Source organism: Mauremys mutica, chromosome 6, assembly GCF_020497125.1.
Source record: "Mauremys mutica isolate MM-2020 ecotype Southern chromosome 6, ASM2049712v1, whole genome shotgun sequence".
NCBI classification, from domain to species: Eukaryota; Metazoa; Chordata; order Testudines; family Geoemydidae; genus Mauremys; species Mauremys mutica.
This window is the reverse complement of record NC_059077.1, coordinates 76,895,563-76,914,212: the sequence shown is the minus strand read 5'-3', so window position 1 is coordinate 76,914,212 and position 18,650 is coordinate 76,895,563. Positions and strand designations below refer to the sequence as shown.

Below are 18,650 nucleotides of genomic sequence, written 5' to 3'. Positions count from 1 at the left end.
ATATACCTTCATCTACTAGATTGCATCTTCAAACATTTGTTCCCCGTATAGGTACTTACAGACTGAATCACCACTTAACCTTCTTTTTATTAAACTAAATAGATTGAGTTTCTTCAGATTATCATATGGCACATTTTCCAATTCTTTTAATCTGTCTCATGGCTCTTCTCAGAACCCTCTCCAATTTATAAACATCCTTCTTGAATTGGGCCCTTTGGTAAGTGCCTCTAATTAATCTTCCTTCTTTTTGTCTTTCAATGCTTCCATCTTTCTTCACAGAAATAGGGCTAGAAATAGAAGTAGTTGAGGACCAAGCAAAGATTATACTTTCAGGAAAGGTGGCCAACCTCCCCCCAAAAATAAAGCCTGGAATTTTATCAAGAGAGCGAGAAGCATGTGCACCTCTTTATTTCCTAGTCACGTCAGCTAGAAAACTTATATTCTAGGATGGTAAATGAGGAAATGTATAACAAAAAAACTTCACTAATGAGGAAAACAAGTAAGGAGATGCTACTAGGATGTTACCTAACAAAAGACAAGAAGATTACCAGAACTTGTTTTTAGTTAGGCTAATGCTACTCAGATTAAAATAAAGATGTGATTGTTATTACAGTGCATCAAAGATAAAAGCACAAAAGATAGCAAACAAGGTAAAACTCAATAGTATTTACAGCTGAAAAGAAAGTAGTAAATCTAAAGACACACACTTTGGTACCATGTGAGAAAAATAAACGATTTCTAGCTCCATATACCCTTAATGCAAAGGAGTCTTTTTGAGTAAGTTTACATTGTTTGTTAATTGCACTAACTATGCATTATGATTGCTTAAACAGATAGTTAGTGACCAACCGTTAGTCTCTGCCCAATAGCTGTATGGCGTCTAGCATTTTAAGTTTGCAGTTTCAGCTTAGTTCTAATAGATCAAGCATCTACATTAAAGAGGTCAACCTCACAATTAGTATATTGTTCGCAATCTCAGACAAATAAGGAATATTTTCAATGAGTAGGTCATAGAAAAGAAATCTGCCCATAGTTAGAAATACTTCAGTGTTAACATGGAAAGATTATATTCATAGATGAATATAATATACATCCTTCGGTGACATGACTGCTTAATGGAGGATTTCCGATATGCAGTGCCGTTAGATCAGACATCTTTCATGGGCTGCCCTTGAAATCTTCATATTGTACCAGAGGTCTGGCATTCTGGCTGGATCTCAAGTTACTCTCCAGTATATGGCCACACAAACAGCTTTTTCCTTCCCCCAAGAGACTACTTTTCTACTAGAGCTCATTTATATATTTCCTTTATTATAGTGGGTCACACAACACTTCTAAACAAGAGATATAGCAAACAGCTAATTTCATTCCATTGGCTCTTTATAATACAAAGATTTTAATAAGCTCTTTTGAAATTCTTGTTAATTATGACAAAGATGCTATTTTAAAGGCTTATTCAGTCATGACACCTCACAAAAAAATTACAAGTGACAATAATGTAAACAAGTCAGGAACTTTTTTTCTGTATGTTCTCTCACACTGTCATACAATAATGGCTAAGGAAACCTGAAACTACATATTTAAGAACTGTTACAACTTAACACTGGAGCTACTGTTCTGTGTATAAGACAGACTGAGACCAGTTGAAGACGGACAGACTATTGGACCTTTGATAACATTTTGAAAATCTGATTGGCATTTTCAGTCACTGGGCGAAACCCAACATTTGTACCTTTCAAACACAATATCAATGTCAGAATGAGATCATGCATCACTTGCACTGAATGAATACTTCTTTCATCCTAGAAACCTTACCCTTGTTTAGTAACCAGGGGAGCAATGGGGTGGGGAAGAAAATAAGGAATCTGTTTCAATATTAACACTCTGTGTGTCCAAGTGTACTGATTGTTTTTACATTGATAATTTACGCTGAAGACTAGAAACACCTCTCATAATAGTTTAATTTTTTAAAAGGATGAAACCAAGAAAAACATCTTCATGCATTGTGCACATTTTAATGTACACTTATCAGATATGTTTTATATATAAGCACATGTTAATTATAGCTATATATTTTTGAAGTTCAAATGCAATTTGATTAACATATAATTCAACTGCCATGTTCCCATAAGTCATAAGATTACTGTAAGTGTCATTACTTGCTTTGGAAGACACTTCAGTGATTATGAAATTAGAAAAACCTGGTTCCAGAACATAAATTATCACGATCTCAGAAAATGGAGTTTAGGCATTGTAAAAGCAGCAAAGAGTTCTGTGGCACCTTATAGACTAACAGACGTTTTGGAGCATGAGCTTTCGTGGGTGAATACCCACTTCGTCGCATCCGATGAAGTGGGTATTCACCCACAAAAGCTCATGCTCCAAAACGTCTGTTAGTCTATAAAGTGCCACAGAACTCTTTGCTGCTTTTACAGATCCAGACTAACACGGCTACCCCTCTGATAGTTTAGGCATTGGATTTCATGGAAAATAAAGTTGATGGAATAAATATTGCAGCAAATGGGTTAGAGAAACAAAGGATTTACAGATGTGAGTTTCTACATTACAAGACAAAAAAGATTAAAATAATCATTTTATTAAAAATCACTTATGAAACTCCAATATATTTACTGGTAAGGATGACACAGAAATCTTAAACATATTAAAAAATGATTGCTGATATATTAGCAATTTATTAATTTTCCTACTGTATTATTAAGCACTTTGAATTGCTCCGTGGGCAGGGTGCTGTGATGAACTCTACTCCTGGGGGAACTCTGCAGCACTGGGCATAGAATTTTGTATTTTCCCGCATAAAATACATTTTGCCTAAGAAGTGTTGCAGTTCCGCCTTTGAGGCCGCGGTGGTGCTAGAACACAGCATGAATGCAGCTGGCTGTTCTGGAGCCACAGCAGCCTCAGGTGGGCAAAAGGCAGAACTGTAACACTTCTTAGGCAAAATGTATTTTATGCAGGAAAATACAAAATTATTTGAGACATATGAATTTTGCGCATCCAGAGATGTAATAGTACTCCTCTATTACATCTATTCCTATTACTTCTGAATATTGGAAATTTTATATCTTACTCAAATGTGGAGGAGTTTTTGCTCTCAGAGACATTGAAACAACAGATTTTTCTCTCATTTTAATGCTAAAAAATCTCTGTTAGAATCCCTGCTACATGCATTACATAAGTGCAAATATATAAAGTGTTAAGGGACTGATGAAGAATACCTAGCTAATAAAATACATTTCAATTTCTATTTAGCATAACAAGAATTCATTATGAGGCAGTACCCAGCCTCTATCCACAAAGGATGCCAAAGCAAGGGAAAGATCTTCCTAATTTAAAAAATAAAAACATTAGAGAAACCTATGACCTAATTATTTGAATGAGAACTCTTACAGGATACCAAGTACCAAAGTCCAAAATAACTCATCTACTGGATAATTATGGAAAGAGTAGTTCCATAGAGTAATCTGTACCCTAGGGTTGAAGACACTACGGGCTTGTCTACACTTATAGCACTGCAGTGGGACAGGTACGCTTCTCCTATCAGCGTAGGTACTTCGCCTCCACAAGAGGCAGAAGCTATGTTGACGGGAGAAGCTCTCCCATCGACATATACTGACCTAACCCTTGGTGTAGACAGCACTAACTATGTTGCTCAGAGAAGTGGATTTTCCACGCCTCTGAGAGACTTAGTTATACCAATATAAGTTTGTAGTGTAGACCAGGGCTAAGTGAGGCTCCTTTGCCAAGAGTAGATGCTTCAAGTTACTCTGATGCCAGAAGAATTTGGAAGTCCATCCCAAATCTGAAAGTGATAATGTCCAATTCAAAAATCATTTTTAAAAATCCAAAATTCAAAGATTAAGTTAATGGAAGAGACAGCCAAACAAAAGTACTTGGAACAAACATCTAATAAATTGATATTATTTCTAAGCAACTTATATGAAAGGGAAACAAAGTATGATTAGTGTCTGAGATAGCTGTCTACTTTTCATACAGTTTTTTGTACATATTTGTGCTTCAATGTAAATTAAATTATCAAATGGAAGAACAATACAAGCAGAATTTTAAATTCTAAAAATAATGTTCTCTCTGAAACTAGGTTATTATAAACAAAATATGATGCTTGTTTTACTGTTGCCTTTTTCAGCATGAACACCGCACACTAGCCAGTTTCACTTCCTTACTGAGATTCTCATCAGTTTCATTTTCTAGTGGACATGCAGGGTGATGCCAACAGAGCAGGGGGACGCGCTTAAGCCAGAGGTGGGCAAACTACAGCCCGTGGGACTGTCCTGCCAGCCCTTGAGCTCCTGGCTGGGGAGGCTAACCCCCAGCCCCTCCCCTGCTGCCCCCCCTCCTCCGCAGCCTCAGCTTGGTGAGCGGTCGGGCTGCTAGCTCCTGCCAGGCAGCGCAGCGGCATGGCTGGCTCTGGACAGGCGGCGCGGCTCAGGGATGGATTTACCAGAAAACACAGGGTGCCCTGGCACGAGGGTCCCCCCAACAACAAGGAGCCTCAGGTCCAGGCACTCGGGCTGCTCAGTACCGGCACACCCCCCGTGGGAGTGTGGGGGGGGGAAGTGGCTGCACTGTGGGGACAGGGGAGAGCAAGGAGGGAGGCTCACCTGCAGCCTCAGGGGAGCACGTGGGAGGTGCAGGTGGTGGGAGTGTGGCAAACACGGGCTGGAGGACTCAGGAGGAACACCAGGCAGCCACACAGCCGGCCGGAGAGAAGTGGCGCTTTAAAGGGGAAACCGCTGCTTCTCTCCAGCTGCATGACTGCCCCTGCTCCTCCTGAGTACTCCACCCATGTTGGCAGGGCTGCATTCTGAAAGGGGCTTTTGGGAGGGGTTGGATAGGGGGTGGGATCCCAGGGGAGGAGTCAGAGGACAAGGAGCGGGGGGGTTGGATAGGTCGGAGGGTCTGAGGGGGGGCAGTCAGGGGGTGGGAAGTGGGAGGAAGCGGATAGGGGATGGGGGCCAGGCTGTTTGGGGAGGCACAGCCTTCCCTACCCAGCCCTCCATACAATTTTGCAACCCTGATATGGCCCTCAGGCCAAAAAGTTTGCCCACTCCTGGTTTAAGCTATACATTTGGAATTTTAAAAGAACTTCATGAAAATATTTCTGTTTTTCTTAGATTTTGTAAAAGTCTCTATTATACAAAGTAAACAAATCAAAGTTGAACGCTGCCCTGAAGAATTGGATTCTATCCCTTCCTCTGCCACAGAGCTCCTGTGTGATGCTAGATAAGTCTTTTAAACTAAGCTTTTTATCATTGATCATTAATTGTGTACTGCTCACTTTCTGGATGCCCAGATTTGCACATGTACTGAGCACTCATATTACAACTTTGAATATACAAGTGCTATAAAAATGCCAAGTACACTGAAAAAAAAAAACCATCAGATCTTAGTTGTCTCAAATTGGACACCCAAAGTTAGTTGACAATTTTGGCCTTAACATCCCAACCTGCTCAATAGGGATAATAGTACTACCTCTCACAGGAATGTTATAAAGACAAATTAATTAATGTTTGTGAATCACTCAATCAAATACTCTGATGAAAGCACCATTGAAATCCCCATGAGGAAATTAATTTTGTATTCAGTGAAAATTTTGGATAGTGTATGTAATAAGGCCTGAGGGGGGTCACACACTAAATGTGGAGAAATATTCAATAAACTACCTGTTCATTGAATGAGGCAGGGATCCTCTGGAAAAAAAATAGTATGTTTTTAAAGACATTTATAATCCACACGGCACAAGGGGCCAAATTAAAGTTGCACAGGCATCCTTAACACTGTCATTCCCTAACTTTCGAGTGCTTGACCTTGTAACTGTAATGTTATTCTAACAGTTTTTTAGATGCAACATGTATTTATATTAAAAATAAAATGAAGGTACCAGTTCTGACTACAAAGATGAGGTCTGGTTATCATGTGGGCTTTACACAGGCTATACATCTTCTACATTTAGGTGGATTTTTAGTGTGACATTTCACACAGGTTGCATGCCCCTTGAATGCATTTAGTTCAAATTTCTTTTCATACATTTTAATACAAAAAGTGACCTAGTTGTATTTAATCTGTATTGTTGTAGCCATGTCAATCCCAGGATACTAGAGAGAAAGTGGGTGAGGTAATATCTTTTATTGGACCAACTTCTATTGGTGAGAGAGACATGCTTTTGAGTTTACACAGAGCTCTTCTTCAGGACCGGGAAATATACACAGAGAGTCACAGCTAAATACAAGGTGGAACAGACTGTTTAGCATAAGCAGTAAACGCATCTTTCAAGGAAACATTCAAGGTGAAGTGGCCCATTAATAGCCCTCCAGTCATGGGGGAAAAGGGAGAACAAGGGACTCTGTGTACATTTCCTAATCCTGAAGAGCTCTGTGGAAGCTTAAAAGCTTGCCTCTCTGACCAACAGAAGTTGGTCCAATAAAAGATATTACCTCGCCACCTTGTGTGTCTGATGTATTTATGACAGTACAACTCTTTTTATTAACAGAAAATATTTTAGCAAGTTTTCAATTAACAGAAAAATTGGCAGAGATCTATCTTGAGTAGATCTGATGCTACAGGTAAGTTTTAAAAAAATATTTTAGATATCAGGTCTTTTTAGATGTGTTAAGTGCCAATGTGCAGCAGACAGATTGAAAATCTGTCATTCTCTGTCAAGGCCCTTGACCCTGGAGTTCACTTTCCCCATTGTTATCCTTTGACATTTGGCAACAGGCGGGGGTGGGGGAAGAGAGAGAATTAGGTTGTAGAATAAGAGTAATTTTGATGACTGAATCATAGGAAATTAGAGTTCTATCAGGCATATTATTGTGATTACTGACCATTTTAAAAAGGACACCGTTACTTAAAATTTTAAGTGACATTTCAGTCTGAAAAGTAACCTGCGATAAAATTAGTTTGAAACAGATTGGCAGAATGAAAGTGCCTGTATTTTCAATTGTGTGTATTTAAATAGCACTGTGATCTTCCCCATGTAGATAAATCCTAAAGGAAGAAGACCTGCATAATTATTTTAATATGCTCACTTCAAAGTTTAATTGTTTTGCATACAAATATATTACTCCAAAATAGCTCCCGATGCAGACAATGTTCTGGAATAAAGAAAAGTGATTTTATTCCAGAATAACTACTCCACTCACACAAGGAATTAAAGTCATGTATTCCAGAATACAATGTCAACAAAAGGGAACTTACTCTGGAATAGTTATGCCAGTTAGTTTTCCCTTATAGACAGGCCACTGTCCCCTCCATACAGTCAGTTTCACATGTTTGTAGGTTTTTCACAAAGGAACAAGGGAGAGAAATAAATATACCAAAAAATATGAAAAATTATTGTAAAGTCACAAAAACTTGTGTGAGAGGGGGGAGGAGGAAGCACAGAACTAGCCTCTTAAACACATATACTAAATTTCAATTGAATGGGTTCCCCTTTAAGTATGATAATATGATTTAATTTTTACAAAATAGTTTGGTATCCTGAATAAATATTTTTAATTTTTCCTTGAACTCAAACATATCCTGGGAATATCAGCATGGTAACAGAGGTTATAAACTTAAATTAAACCAAGAAAAAGGATGAAGATAGAAGAAAATTTACTTAGAACAGTGAGGGAATGAACAGCATTATTACCAAAAAGCTTTTCACTTGTTAGAAGATAAAAAAGCAAGGTATAGTTAAAGTTGATGACTGTAAAAGCCTTGTTAGGTTGCATATACCAATCCGCTAGAAAGTTTTAATGGCTCAGAGCTTTAAACCATGAACATTCTGCAACCTATCACCCACACAATTTGTTCATGTCAAGAACGGAGATCTACTCCAATTACAATATCTGGAGATAAAAATAAAATTCTTTACTACAAATGTACCTTGCTATTCTTGTATACAGTATAGTGAAAATGCCTCACTAAAGAAAGCCTTTAAGAAACACACATGAAACATTTACAAAAACTACAAACCAAAAAAACCAAAAAAGACTTGTTTCCTAAAGAACAAAACATATTCCAGACTTTACTTAAATTTAGAGTAGATGGTCTATATTTTAATCTAGGCTTATTTCACAGATTTTGCTATACTCATTAAATATCACCCCCCCCCCAAAAAAAACAAACAACAAAAAACAAACAAACGGCAAAACATTAAATTGATGCCCTCTCAAGCCTTAAAGCATCTCACCTGGAAGTTATTCAGAAGACCATAGTGACACTCTGTCTTCTGACAAGATGAGAAGTCAAAATTTAACTTGCAAGCGGCAGTAGTGCAATTTGTCAGTTCGGTAATGATGGTGCTATTGATGTTACCCGTAGCATCCCGAACAACACAAGCACCTAGTGTGGATCCAAACAAAACACAGGTTTTACAGTGGCCAGTAAACAGTCTGTTCAAAAAAAAAAAAAATCTATGCCAAGTTAAATTCTTTTTTTTTTTTTTTTTTTGGAAGTATATTCTAACAGTTCAGCATTACAAAACAAGAGCATTTCCTTTAAATTACTCCTGATGTTTAACAAACACACATATGCTTCGTTTTCTTGGGTGGAAAGGTAAACAAGAAAACATCATGCATTAGTTATTGCATAATATTTTAGCAATATCATCAATACAAAGCACTTGTACATTAGTTTGCACATGTTTAAACAGCTTTTTAATACATTGACATAAGCAATCTGCTTTTGTTGGCTGCATTTCAAATAAGCAGAGAAATTCTACAAAAAGATTTACTTGATCCATAATTAATAAAAGTAAAGCAACAACAAACATGGAGAAAAGTTAGATTATAAAAATCACCAGTTTTAAAATTTCCATATTGTTTTCCTGTGTTGTGCATGTCAATTTCTTGGGCAATTTTTATTTACAACTAGTATTATACACCCTCATATTTGGTTCTGTTTTCACTCTTGCTGTTATATATTTGTTAGTTTTCATATTATGAGTGCTCAGTCACATTTTGCACAGGCATTCAAATCTTTCTGAATACATTTGTAATTTTATTCTCTTTTCTGGAAAATGTTTTAAAATGCTGTTTTATCATTTACATGAGTTTAAAAAAAAAAAATCTATGACAGACTAGCCTTATGGGGGCAAAGGGAATGTAGGTTGAGTGCGAAGTGCCACCCGTTGGGTTGCTTTGAGGCTAAACTTTTACTGCTGTTTTTTGTTTTTGATAGTATTTTAACAGAAAGAAGAGACACACCTATACAAGTATCTTTGTTCTAAATTACAAAAAGTTTTACACTCACTTTTAAAGCATCATTTCCCTTTTCTTGAAAAAGGCAGTCTAGTCATGTTATTGACCATGTGCTGTCATCCCCCCAGACACTAGTAGTTTTGGCTAATCAGGCTGTTATAACTTAATTTGTGGTACTATGGCTCTTGTATCAGTCTGAGACTAATGTCGTGGTATAAAATAAACCATGTCTATATATTCATTCTCTCACTCAGATATTCTATACCGGCAGGTGCTCAAAAAGAATATTTCCTTTCACCAAATATAATGCCATTCTTATATGCTCACTTCAAAATCTGCTTGTTTTGAATACAAATGTATTATTAAAGTTCTCCATTTCTCAATAACTCAAATCAGCCATAACATTGTGTAAATATTAAGTAGCTTGTTAAGATGCCCAGTGCAGGCCAGCTAATTTGTAGGACTAAGAGTAACACAGCTGACCCCCCGCCCCAAACAAACAAACAAAAAAAACCCACAAACATTCCCTACCCAAAACAAAACCACTTAGTGGGCAGTAACAATAGATCAGCATCCAGGTAATAAAGGGAGTTACACCTGTTTAACAAGAATAAACTAAGCTATTCAATAAACTCAGTTTAAAAAACCCTGCTATATAAAACATGCAGATCACTACTTTGACATTTATAGCTCTTTTATCTTTAGTAAAATGGCTATTGTTTAACCTTCTAATTCTTGAAATTAAGTTAAATGGAGCTTGGCTAATGGCCAGTAGTATCTACTATTTAAGGGGAAACAGATTTATTTAATTAGGAGTTTTAAAGACTGAATTAAGGGAATTCTCTTAGTCTTTGCTGATCTGCAGATCAAGTTTCTTCAAAGAAAGAATGACAAGAACATTTTAGGAATGAAAGAAAACATAGCATGTGATAGCTGATGGCTCAGATAGCTTCACCACTGAAAAGGAAATATTTCACCAGTATATTACCTCTGAAAAAGTTACCAGAATGAGATTTAATTTCTAAAATGATGCTCAGTGATTTCAATTTAATTTTTCTATTGAAATATTTCTGTATATATATTAAATATTCATACACATTGTATTCAGCTATAAGCAGCTATGAAGTAAGTGAACTTCAACACAAAACTATCATGGAGGGGGCTGTTAGCACTGCATATTAAGGTTAACTAACATTTCTTATTAAAAACTCTGTTTTCAGCTGCTTATAAAAAAAATGGCCTTATCTTAACCATTTAGGCTGAAATTTTCCATGCCAATTATCTGCCTCAGGCTAACTTTTTTGGAAGATGTCAGCCAAAACACTTAAGTAATTTGAGAATGAGATTAGTGAAAAATACACTGTTTTACCCATGTTAAAATTTTCACTGATCTTTACTTTGAAAAGCTCTAGAGCCCCCATGCTTTGGATAAGGGCTTCAAAGTTTGGCAGGGGGTGGTTTTTGTATCAGAGATGTGCCTCTTTTGCTATCCAGAGGAAAATGGACCCAAAGTTCACCAAGTTATAAACCTTTAAAAAAAGAAAAAGAAAAAAAGTTTGCACAATTTAAGTAAAGACTTATTAGATGTTTGCAGCTGATTTCCCCAAAGATTTCATTTGCACTGGACATGCTCCAAGCCCAGGGCTGAACAGAACCTTCCCCACACTTGCAGCTCTGTCCTGGGTACCAGAACTGAAACCTGGGCGTCTGCTGCATTCTCAATAGTCAGTCTGCTGACACCCAGGCAGCACGTAGGAGAAAGCTGCCTGATTGAAATGAAGAGGTGGCAAGAGCCTGACTAAAATGGGACAAGAACCCTAAAGAGTGGAGACTGGAACTAGTTAGGTACAGAGAATGGGACTGGAATGAGGAGCTAGAAATGGGGAAGAGTCAAGGACACATTGAAAGGGACAGGGTCTAGGACTACTACAGCTTCACCTCCAGAGGATGGAATGGAATCCATGATTCCTGACTGTTTCCCTGCTGTCAGCAAATACCCATGATGCCCACTGGCATAATGTGTATGCATTATGGTAGTATGTGATCATGTAATTAAAGGCTATTTTTTCCACAGTACCCCTCCTTCATTCAGAGCACAAGAGGGACTGTACTCTGGGAATCAATTAGGGCTATGTAATGAAGAAGACATGTTGTTTGTAGGACCACTGCTTTATTCATTGTAGAAGTTAGAAGGCAGGTAATGAATCAGGCAGGTGACTGCAGGAAGAGAAAAGAGGGTCTCATTGTTAAGGCAGCTGAATGCTGCTTTGCAGAACTCTATTCTATTCCTGCCTCTGCCACAGATTTCTGATGTGATGTTGGGAAAGCCATTTAAACCAAACTTTTCAGAGGTAGCCACTATCTATTCCTCATTTTCTGGGTGCCCAACTTGATATCCTGGGTCTGACTTGCAGAAGTGCCGAGTGCTCACAGTTGCAGCTAAAGTCAATGGGAGCCGTTCTTGAATATGTAAAGTACTATATAATGCTATGTACTCTAATAACTCAGGTCCTAGGTGTCTGAAATTGGGTATCCAAAATTAGTGGATACTGTCAACCTTAATCTTTGCCTACATTACATTTTAAAACCTGCGGCAGCAAGTCTCAGAGCACTGGTCTACAGACTGAGGCTTGTGCCATAGCGCTAAAAACAGCAATGCAGCTGTTCGGGCTCAGGCTGGAGCTTGGGATCTAAAGCTAGGGAGGGAGATGGGCTTCAGAACCAGAGCTCCAACCCAAGCCACAACATCTACACTGGTGTTTTTAGCATCATAGTGCGAGCCTGAGTCTGCAGACTCGGGCACTGAGACTTGCTGCCACCAGTTTTAAAATGCAGTGTAGCCTTATTGCTTTTCACCGTCTCCATCATATAATCAAAAAGGTTTGAACGCAAGACATTTAGATTCACAGCAAAGACCTCTACTTAAGCGAAAAAGGAAGAACAGATAGCAGTAGTAGGCCATTATTCTTTATGTGGAACAGCCACTAGAAAGCAACAATAATTTGGCATTGAGTTACATAGATATGTGCTAGTCATGAGAATGTTGTCTAAGTTTAAAGGGCTGTAACATGGGTGGATACCAAGATTTCTAGCTCTGGGCAGGGAGTGTTGTCTTGGGGTTACAGCAGCAGCAGCAGCCAGAGATCTGATACATTATTCTGAAAGACAACGTAGTTAAGGAGATGAGACTTGGGTCTGCCATGTGAGCAACCTGAGTTTTTTTCTGCCAGAAGTGACCATAAGCTTAATATTTAATGTTGTGAAAAACTCAAATATTAAGGCCAATCTACAGAACAAGCATTTGAACTCATGGTCTCCTATTGAACTCAGACTCCCAGCCCAGTGGACCATTCCCTAGATTAAAGGATTGGTGGGGCAGGGGATAGAAAAGGGGGGATAAAGAGTGGCATCTCAGTGAGGCTTTGGAGCATGCCTAGTGCAGATCGACTGTTCAAAGCTTTAAGGACAAGTTCTACTCTGCAAGTGGAAATAATGATTTTCTGGAGGTTATCCCAAACCTCAGTCAAATCTGGGTGAATTTCCCCCCACAAACATTAGTTATAGGTATTACTATACATTCTGCCGATAAAGCTAAAAACATAGCTACAGCAAAACATGTTGTAACCATATCAAAGCATACTTCAGGAATTAATAAGTAAAAATCAACCATTTACCTACAGATACTGCAATTCCTATGTAAACCAATGTGGTAATTAAGATGGCCAACAGTGTTCCTTTAGGTATGGCTGATTGGGGATCCTGAAAGAAATATTTAAATGAATACTTGCAGTACAAGTAAATATGCAAACTGTACATTAAGCAATAATATGATAACATACTACTTACTGCAAGATCACCTGAGATATTTGCACCAGCCAGAATGCCAGTTGCAGCAGGAAAGAAAATAGCAAATACAGAAAAGAAAGTTTCATCCTCTCGGAAATCTGGTCCAAAATTCTCAGAAAATATTTCAGCTGTTAGAGAAAGGAATTTTTTAAAATGTATTATCCTATACTGTGTTTGTAAACAATCTCAATATTTATCAATTCCACCTAAAGCAGTTATGTGAAAGCAAATAAAAACAGCCAAACTAACCATGGCCTGAGATCATAGCATTTGCATATAAATTACATAAAATGTCTAAAATGGCAATATTTTACACTTGGAAACCCTTAGAATGTCTTTCCAGCCTCAAAATAATAAAGTTAGCAAAGTAGAACAGAAAAATCTCTTAAAGTAATAATAAAAATAAAATACCTAGTTCTGACAGTGAATACAATTTAAATGAAGCTAATGATAAAAATTACCAGGTTTAAAGAAACTTTAGGAATGTGAATACTTAAAGTGTATGGAGGAATTAGGAAAAACTGGGCTACCCACATTGAAACTTTTTTGGGGTTAGAACTCTCTCACTTTGCAATATTGAAATACAAAAAGTACAGCAACATAGAACTACATTTCAGCAAAACGTGAATTTTAATTCATTTTTTCCTATGAAGTTGTTTGTACTCAAGATATTCAAATGTTATAGCATACCTTTATAACCAAAGAAACCTTTAACCTTCTTGCTATCCAGTGGAATAAATGTTCCTATGATAAAGTCACCAATAGCGAATAGCAGGATCACCAGTAGAACAATCTGTGCCTGAAATTTTAAAAATTACAGTCAAAGTCAAGTATCTACCATATAGTCTGTGAGCTAAAAGATGTGGTCCTAATAAGTTACTTTAAATCTTTGTGAGTCCATTTTCACTTCTTAGATTTAGATAAGTCATGTGGAAAAAAACATGACCAAAAAAAAAAAAAAAAACACCACCCACACACACAGGGAAGAGGAGAAAGGGAGAGTGAGCAGAAACTCACACATTTCTAAAAAGGAGAATTATAACAAAGTTAAGAATTAAACTGGCCTTGAATAAAAAAGGATAAGTCCTAATATTCTGGGAAGGTGTAATGATCTTTATTAATGTCTACAACCAGGTGGAAGCAATAAAAATTGGTTTCTCCACATATTCTCCTACAAACTGCCAATGTATATAAATAGTGATTAAGTGACTACAAAAATTAACAATCATTATGTTTTTTTATTTGAGATTTCAACACTTGATATTACTGAAAAATCAAAGTTAATCACACTGGTTTTACTTTTGTTGTTTTAATCAATTTAGACTAGTTGATTTTTTGATTCTCATGCAATATAACTGGGTTGCAAAAAGTACAGAGGAAGATTGAATTCAAACAGTTTTCATTCATTTTTCTAACAAAGTTTTGCAAACAAACTTGATTTTTAAGAAGTCAGTTTTGGGGCACAAACTGCTTGACAGCATCATGACCGCTATTGTTTGAATAATTATATTTTTAAAATATTCCACAGTCAAAATGAGAAAGTTTTCAGCAATACGCTGTTTTGGAATTTTACAGTTGAATTGCAAAGGGAAAAAACAGTTTGCTGTGCCCTTTGAATTTTCATAACAGAATACACTATCTGAGCTTGAAATCAGTCATGTAATAAGATCCACTCATTCCACCACAGCGTTAGGCTCCCCTCTGCTGGATTGTTGCAGCAAAATAAGAGGACTTCAGAAGGTTACATCCTAAACTGAAGCTATAGAAACTAAGTTGAAAAAAATAAGACCATTACATTAAAAAAAAAAAAAAATCAGATTTGTAGAGATCAGTCCTACAAACAATCTGATCTAGAAAGAAGGCCTGCTCCACAGCAAACAATATGTTCAATGATGAGAAACAAAAGTTACAGGTATAGAAGCTAGTTTTCCTTTTCGTACATTGGTATCCACTGGTCTTGCCATTACCCATGGGAAGCAGCAAGTAGTAAAAAGCCAAATCCTATAGAAGGAAGAATCAAATACAAAGCAACAAATCCCTCTACAAAGAATGAAAAATGCCCTTTTTTTTAAAAAACAGATTTAATTTTATTTGCTTGCTTTGTTCAGATCTAGGACAGCTCGAAGAACTAAAAAAGAAATATCCATCCTGTAGTGCTTGATGATGGAACTGGAAAATGTTAAGTGGCCAGACTGCTAGTCTCATTGGTCAAAGTCTTGCTTTTCAGCCCAAAACTTTAATAAACTCTTTGCAGAATACACTTTAGTGTATCTAAGAGGTGTCTTACAAATCAACCATGAAAAGTATATAGTCATTTTGTCTTGTCCCCAAGAAGAGGGGTCTCAAACTTAAGAGTCCACTTCACATCCAATGTTCAAAGTTTATTCATGATAGACCTCTACCCCGATATAATGCAAATTCGGATATAACGCGGTAAAGCAGTGCTCCGGGGCGGGCGAGGTTGCGCACTCCAGTGGATCAAAGCAAGTTCGATATAAGTTTCACCTATAATGCAGTAAGATTTTTTGGCTCCCAAGGACAGCGTTATATTGGGGTAGAGGTGTATTTGGACCTGAGAATGTAAGGAAAAGATGGCTATCGTTTCAACTCTTTTGTCTGTCCATGCACACAGTCAGGTCATGCCCTCAAATAACCTCTTCTTCCACAGAACAACTGAAAATGGGATTTTATAAGACAGAGCTCCCAAGTCACTTACCCTTACAACTGAACTGCTATACTGAAATATGGCCAGGCATCCACTAGAGGAATGTAAAAAGGGTCTGCAGAAAAAGGTTTACAGTTCCATGTTTCTATTAGTCTCCCCTGTGCAAGACTGACAAACAGACAGGGGTTGGGGTGGGGCAGTTCTGCTGCCACAACTCTGATTAACAACCCCAATAATGGAGAATTGAATCTTTAGGTAAACAGGATTTAATCCCTCAAGGAGGCCATCCACAAGAAGTTAGATTTCTCCAACAGAGTCTGAGGGGATTTAGGCCAAAGGCTACATACACGTAAATGATTTTTCCCAAATGATCTTGCTTGCTCTAGGACAGGGGTTGGAAATCTTTCAGAAGTGGTGTGCCGAGTTTTTATTTATTCACTCTAAAGATTTCGCGTGCCAGTAATACATGTTAACGTTTTTAGAAGGTCTCTATTAGTCTATAATATATAACTGAACTGTTGGTGTATGTAAAGTAAATAAGGTTTTTAAAATGTTTAAGAAGCTTCATTTAAAATTAAATTACAATGCAGAGCTCCCCGGACCAGTGGCCAGGACCTGGGCAGTGTGAGTGCCACTGAAAGTCAGCTCGCGTGCCACCTTCGGCACGCATGCTCTAGTTTGCCTACCCCTGCTCTAGAAGATTTCAGAGATTCGAAAAGAAAGTTAGAGTACCTCCCAAAAGGTACCCATACTTGTGGCTTAGACTCTCAAGTTGAAATATCAAATCTGTGACCATCAGAAGAATTTAGGGGTCACAGTAAAGCAAAGCATTCAGAAATAGAGATTCTGCAGTTTGCTATCTGCTATGTTTATTAGCCTAAGGAACTAGAATCTGTGAAATCAGTATGGTGTGATCAGGATTACAGCATTTTTCAAACCATTTTGTGAATTAGGAGGGATGTCCACCGACACAAGTGTCTTCTACGCACCAGAATGCCATTATTGAGAGCAAAATATTAGTACCTTGCTGTTGTTTTAAGTTGCATATAAATGTAGATGAAAAGTGTTTGGAGAGCAGATCATCAAAATATTTAGTTTATCGCCCACCTGTTTGCTGCTCCCTTCTGGTAACTGAGCCAATTGGCCTTAAGGTAAGTCTTTCCCAGGGTGCAAGTTGCTCTGAGAGGCAGGCTCTGTTTCTCCAGGAAAAGAGAGATTCTAGTGGTCTTGTGGTTCAAGTTTGTTTCTCCTTGGCACAGAAGCACTATGTGGGCAAGCATATACCATGTGCCATTGTTGTCCAGTTGTTATTTTTGCTGAGCAATGTGAAAATATTGCTAGAGATTTTAGTATGATGGCTTCAAAAGTTTTGCCAATTACTTTGGAGGCACTAACAGAGACTGAAACAAGTTAATGGTAAAGATTTAGGAGTTCAGCATTGTTCACTGGACTTGTATGTGCACACCACCAACATGAATAAGTATAAAACAATAGACACTGGAGACTACCTGAGCAGAGTATTGGAAAATGAAGATTATAAACTTCATTTATATACATTAATAAAAATATTTTTCAATAGAAATTGAAATGAAGTGCTTTAAAAAAAATTAGCTCCAAAATGGGCAACATCCAGAGAACACATTAAGAATCTGGGGTTCTGTTTTGTTTTTAAGTTATTTGTGAATTCCTGCTGGCACTGGTACTGGATTACCTGGAGAGAAATTCCCTTTCCCTGGATAACCTACTGCTAAAAATGTATTTAAATGTACTAAGGATACCTTCTTTCTTCATCTGGACTATAAAGATCAAATCAGCTTGGATAACAGTGTCAAGAATGATGATATACCAAATAATATGTACATCAACACAATGTTTCTGGTGAATTCTTAGTTACAGAAAATGGCAATAATGATGACCTGATCATCTACCATAAGAGGGAAGATATGATTTTTAAGATCTATTGTGGTTTAAAATGTAGATCAAGCCATTTCTTGAGTGATTCAGGGAAGATATTAAAATGGTAGGTGGCTAGGCTGCACTGACACTGTGGGAAGGCATAGAGAAAGGACACTGGGAACAAGCAAAGTGGAAGGTGTGCTAAACTACTCAGCCATAAAGCGAGCATATCCAGTGGAAGATGTGGTAAAAGTGGCAAGCTGGGCTAGGGCAGGCCATAGCAACTGCTCCACCACATGCATGAAAGTAGATTCAGCATACAGAATTCTCAGTCTTTAAAAGGAAACTCAGTCTTCCAATTACCAAAAATCTAGGTCATTTGAAGTTTCCAGCAGTCAAAGAAAATTCTCACTCCAATGGAAATGTTTGTGGAGATCAGAGGGTCTGAAACTGCTCTTTCAGGTGGAGGGAGTGTAAGCTAGGATCAGAGTATGGTGCAGTAGCAATCTAGCAGAAGGAATATGAAGTCAAGCAGAAGGGGGAGATGGGAACCTAAATTTCATTGTAGTGGTCTGAGCAGGGCTAAACCCATGAACAACATCCAGATTAATAGCTCTCCAATGTGAGAGAAAGAGGACAATTTATGTGGTCACCTAACTGTATTATCCACTGAGTTGTGGACAGTATCCATATTATATGCTGACTTTAAACATTTATGCGTGTGAGTGTTTCCCCTTTAAGGGCTCCCTTACAGCAGGTGGGTAAATAGGGGAAAGATTACAAGCATGTACACAGGAAGGCAAGGAAACAGCTTGGGCCAGGTTAGGACTAGGTCACTGCACTGCCCTTTGTGCTGTCTGGAAAAGTGGGGAGATATTTATACCCCATGCAGACTGGTAGATACCCTCTGTACCAGGACTGTGCTGGCAGCACCCACTCTGTACTTGGCAAAAGGACTGAGTTCCATTTTGACCCACTGTGAACATTATGCTAGTTGCCTCTTTTTCTTTGGCAGTGAA

At 37.8% G+C, this 18,650-nt stretch overlaps 1 protein-coding gene across 1 annotated transcript in view; it reads right to left on the bottom strand.

Annotated features, from left to right (window-relative positions):
* SLC12A2 (solute carrier family 12 member 2) overlaps window positions 1-18,650 on the bottom strand; it is a 102,884-nt gene that overhangs the window by 40,137 nt on the left and 44,097 nt on the right. The window contains exons 7-10 of the mRNA XM_045020452.1: window positions 13,761-13,869; window positions 13,071-13,198; window positions 12,899-12,983; window positions 8,216-8,367 (exon numbers count right to left, since the gene is read on the bottom strand). Of these exons, the coding sequence (XP_044876387.1) occupies window positions 8,216-8,367; window positions 12,899-12,983; window positions 13,071-13,198; window positions 13,761-13,869 (474 nt within the window). The remainder of the gene's footprint in view (window positions 1-8,215; window positions 8,368-12,898; window positions 12,984-13,070; window positions 13,199-13,760; window positions 13,870-18,650) is intronic.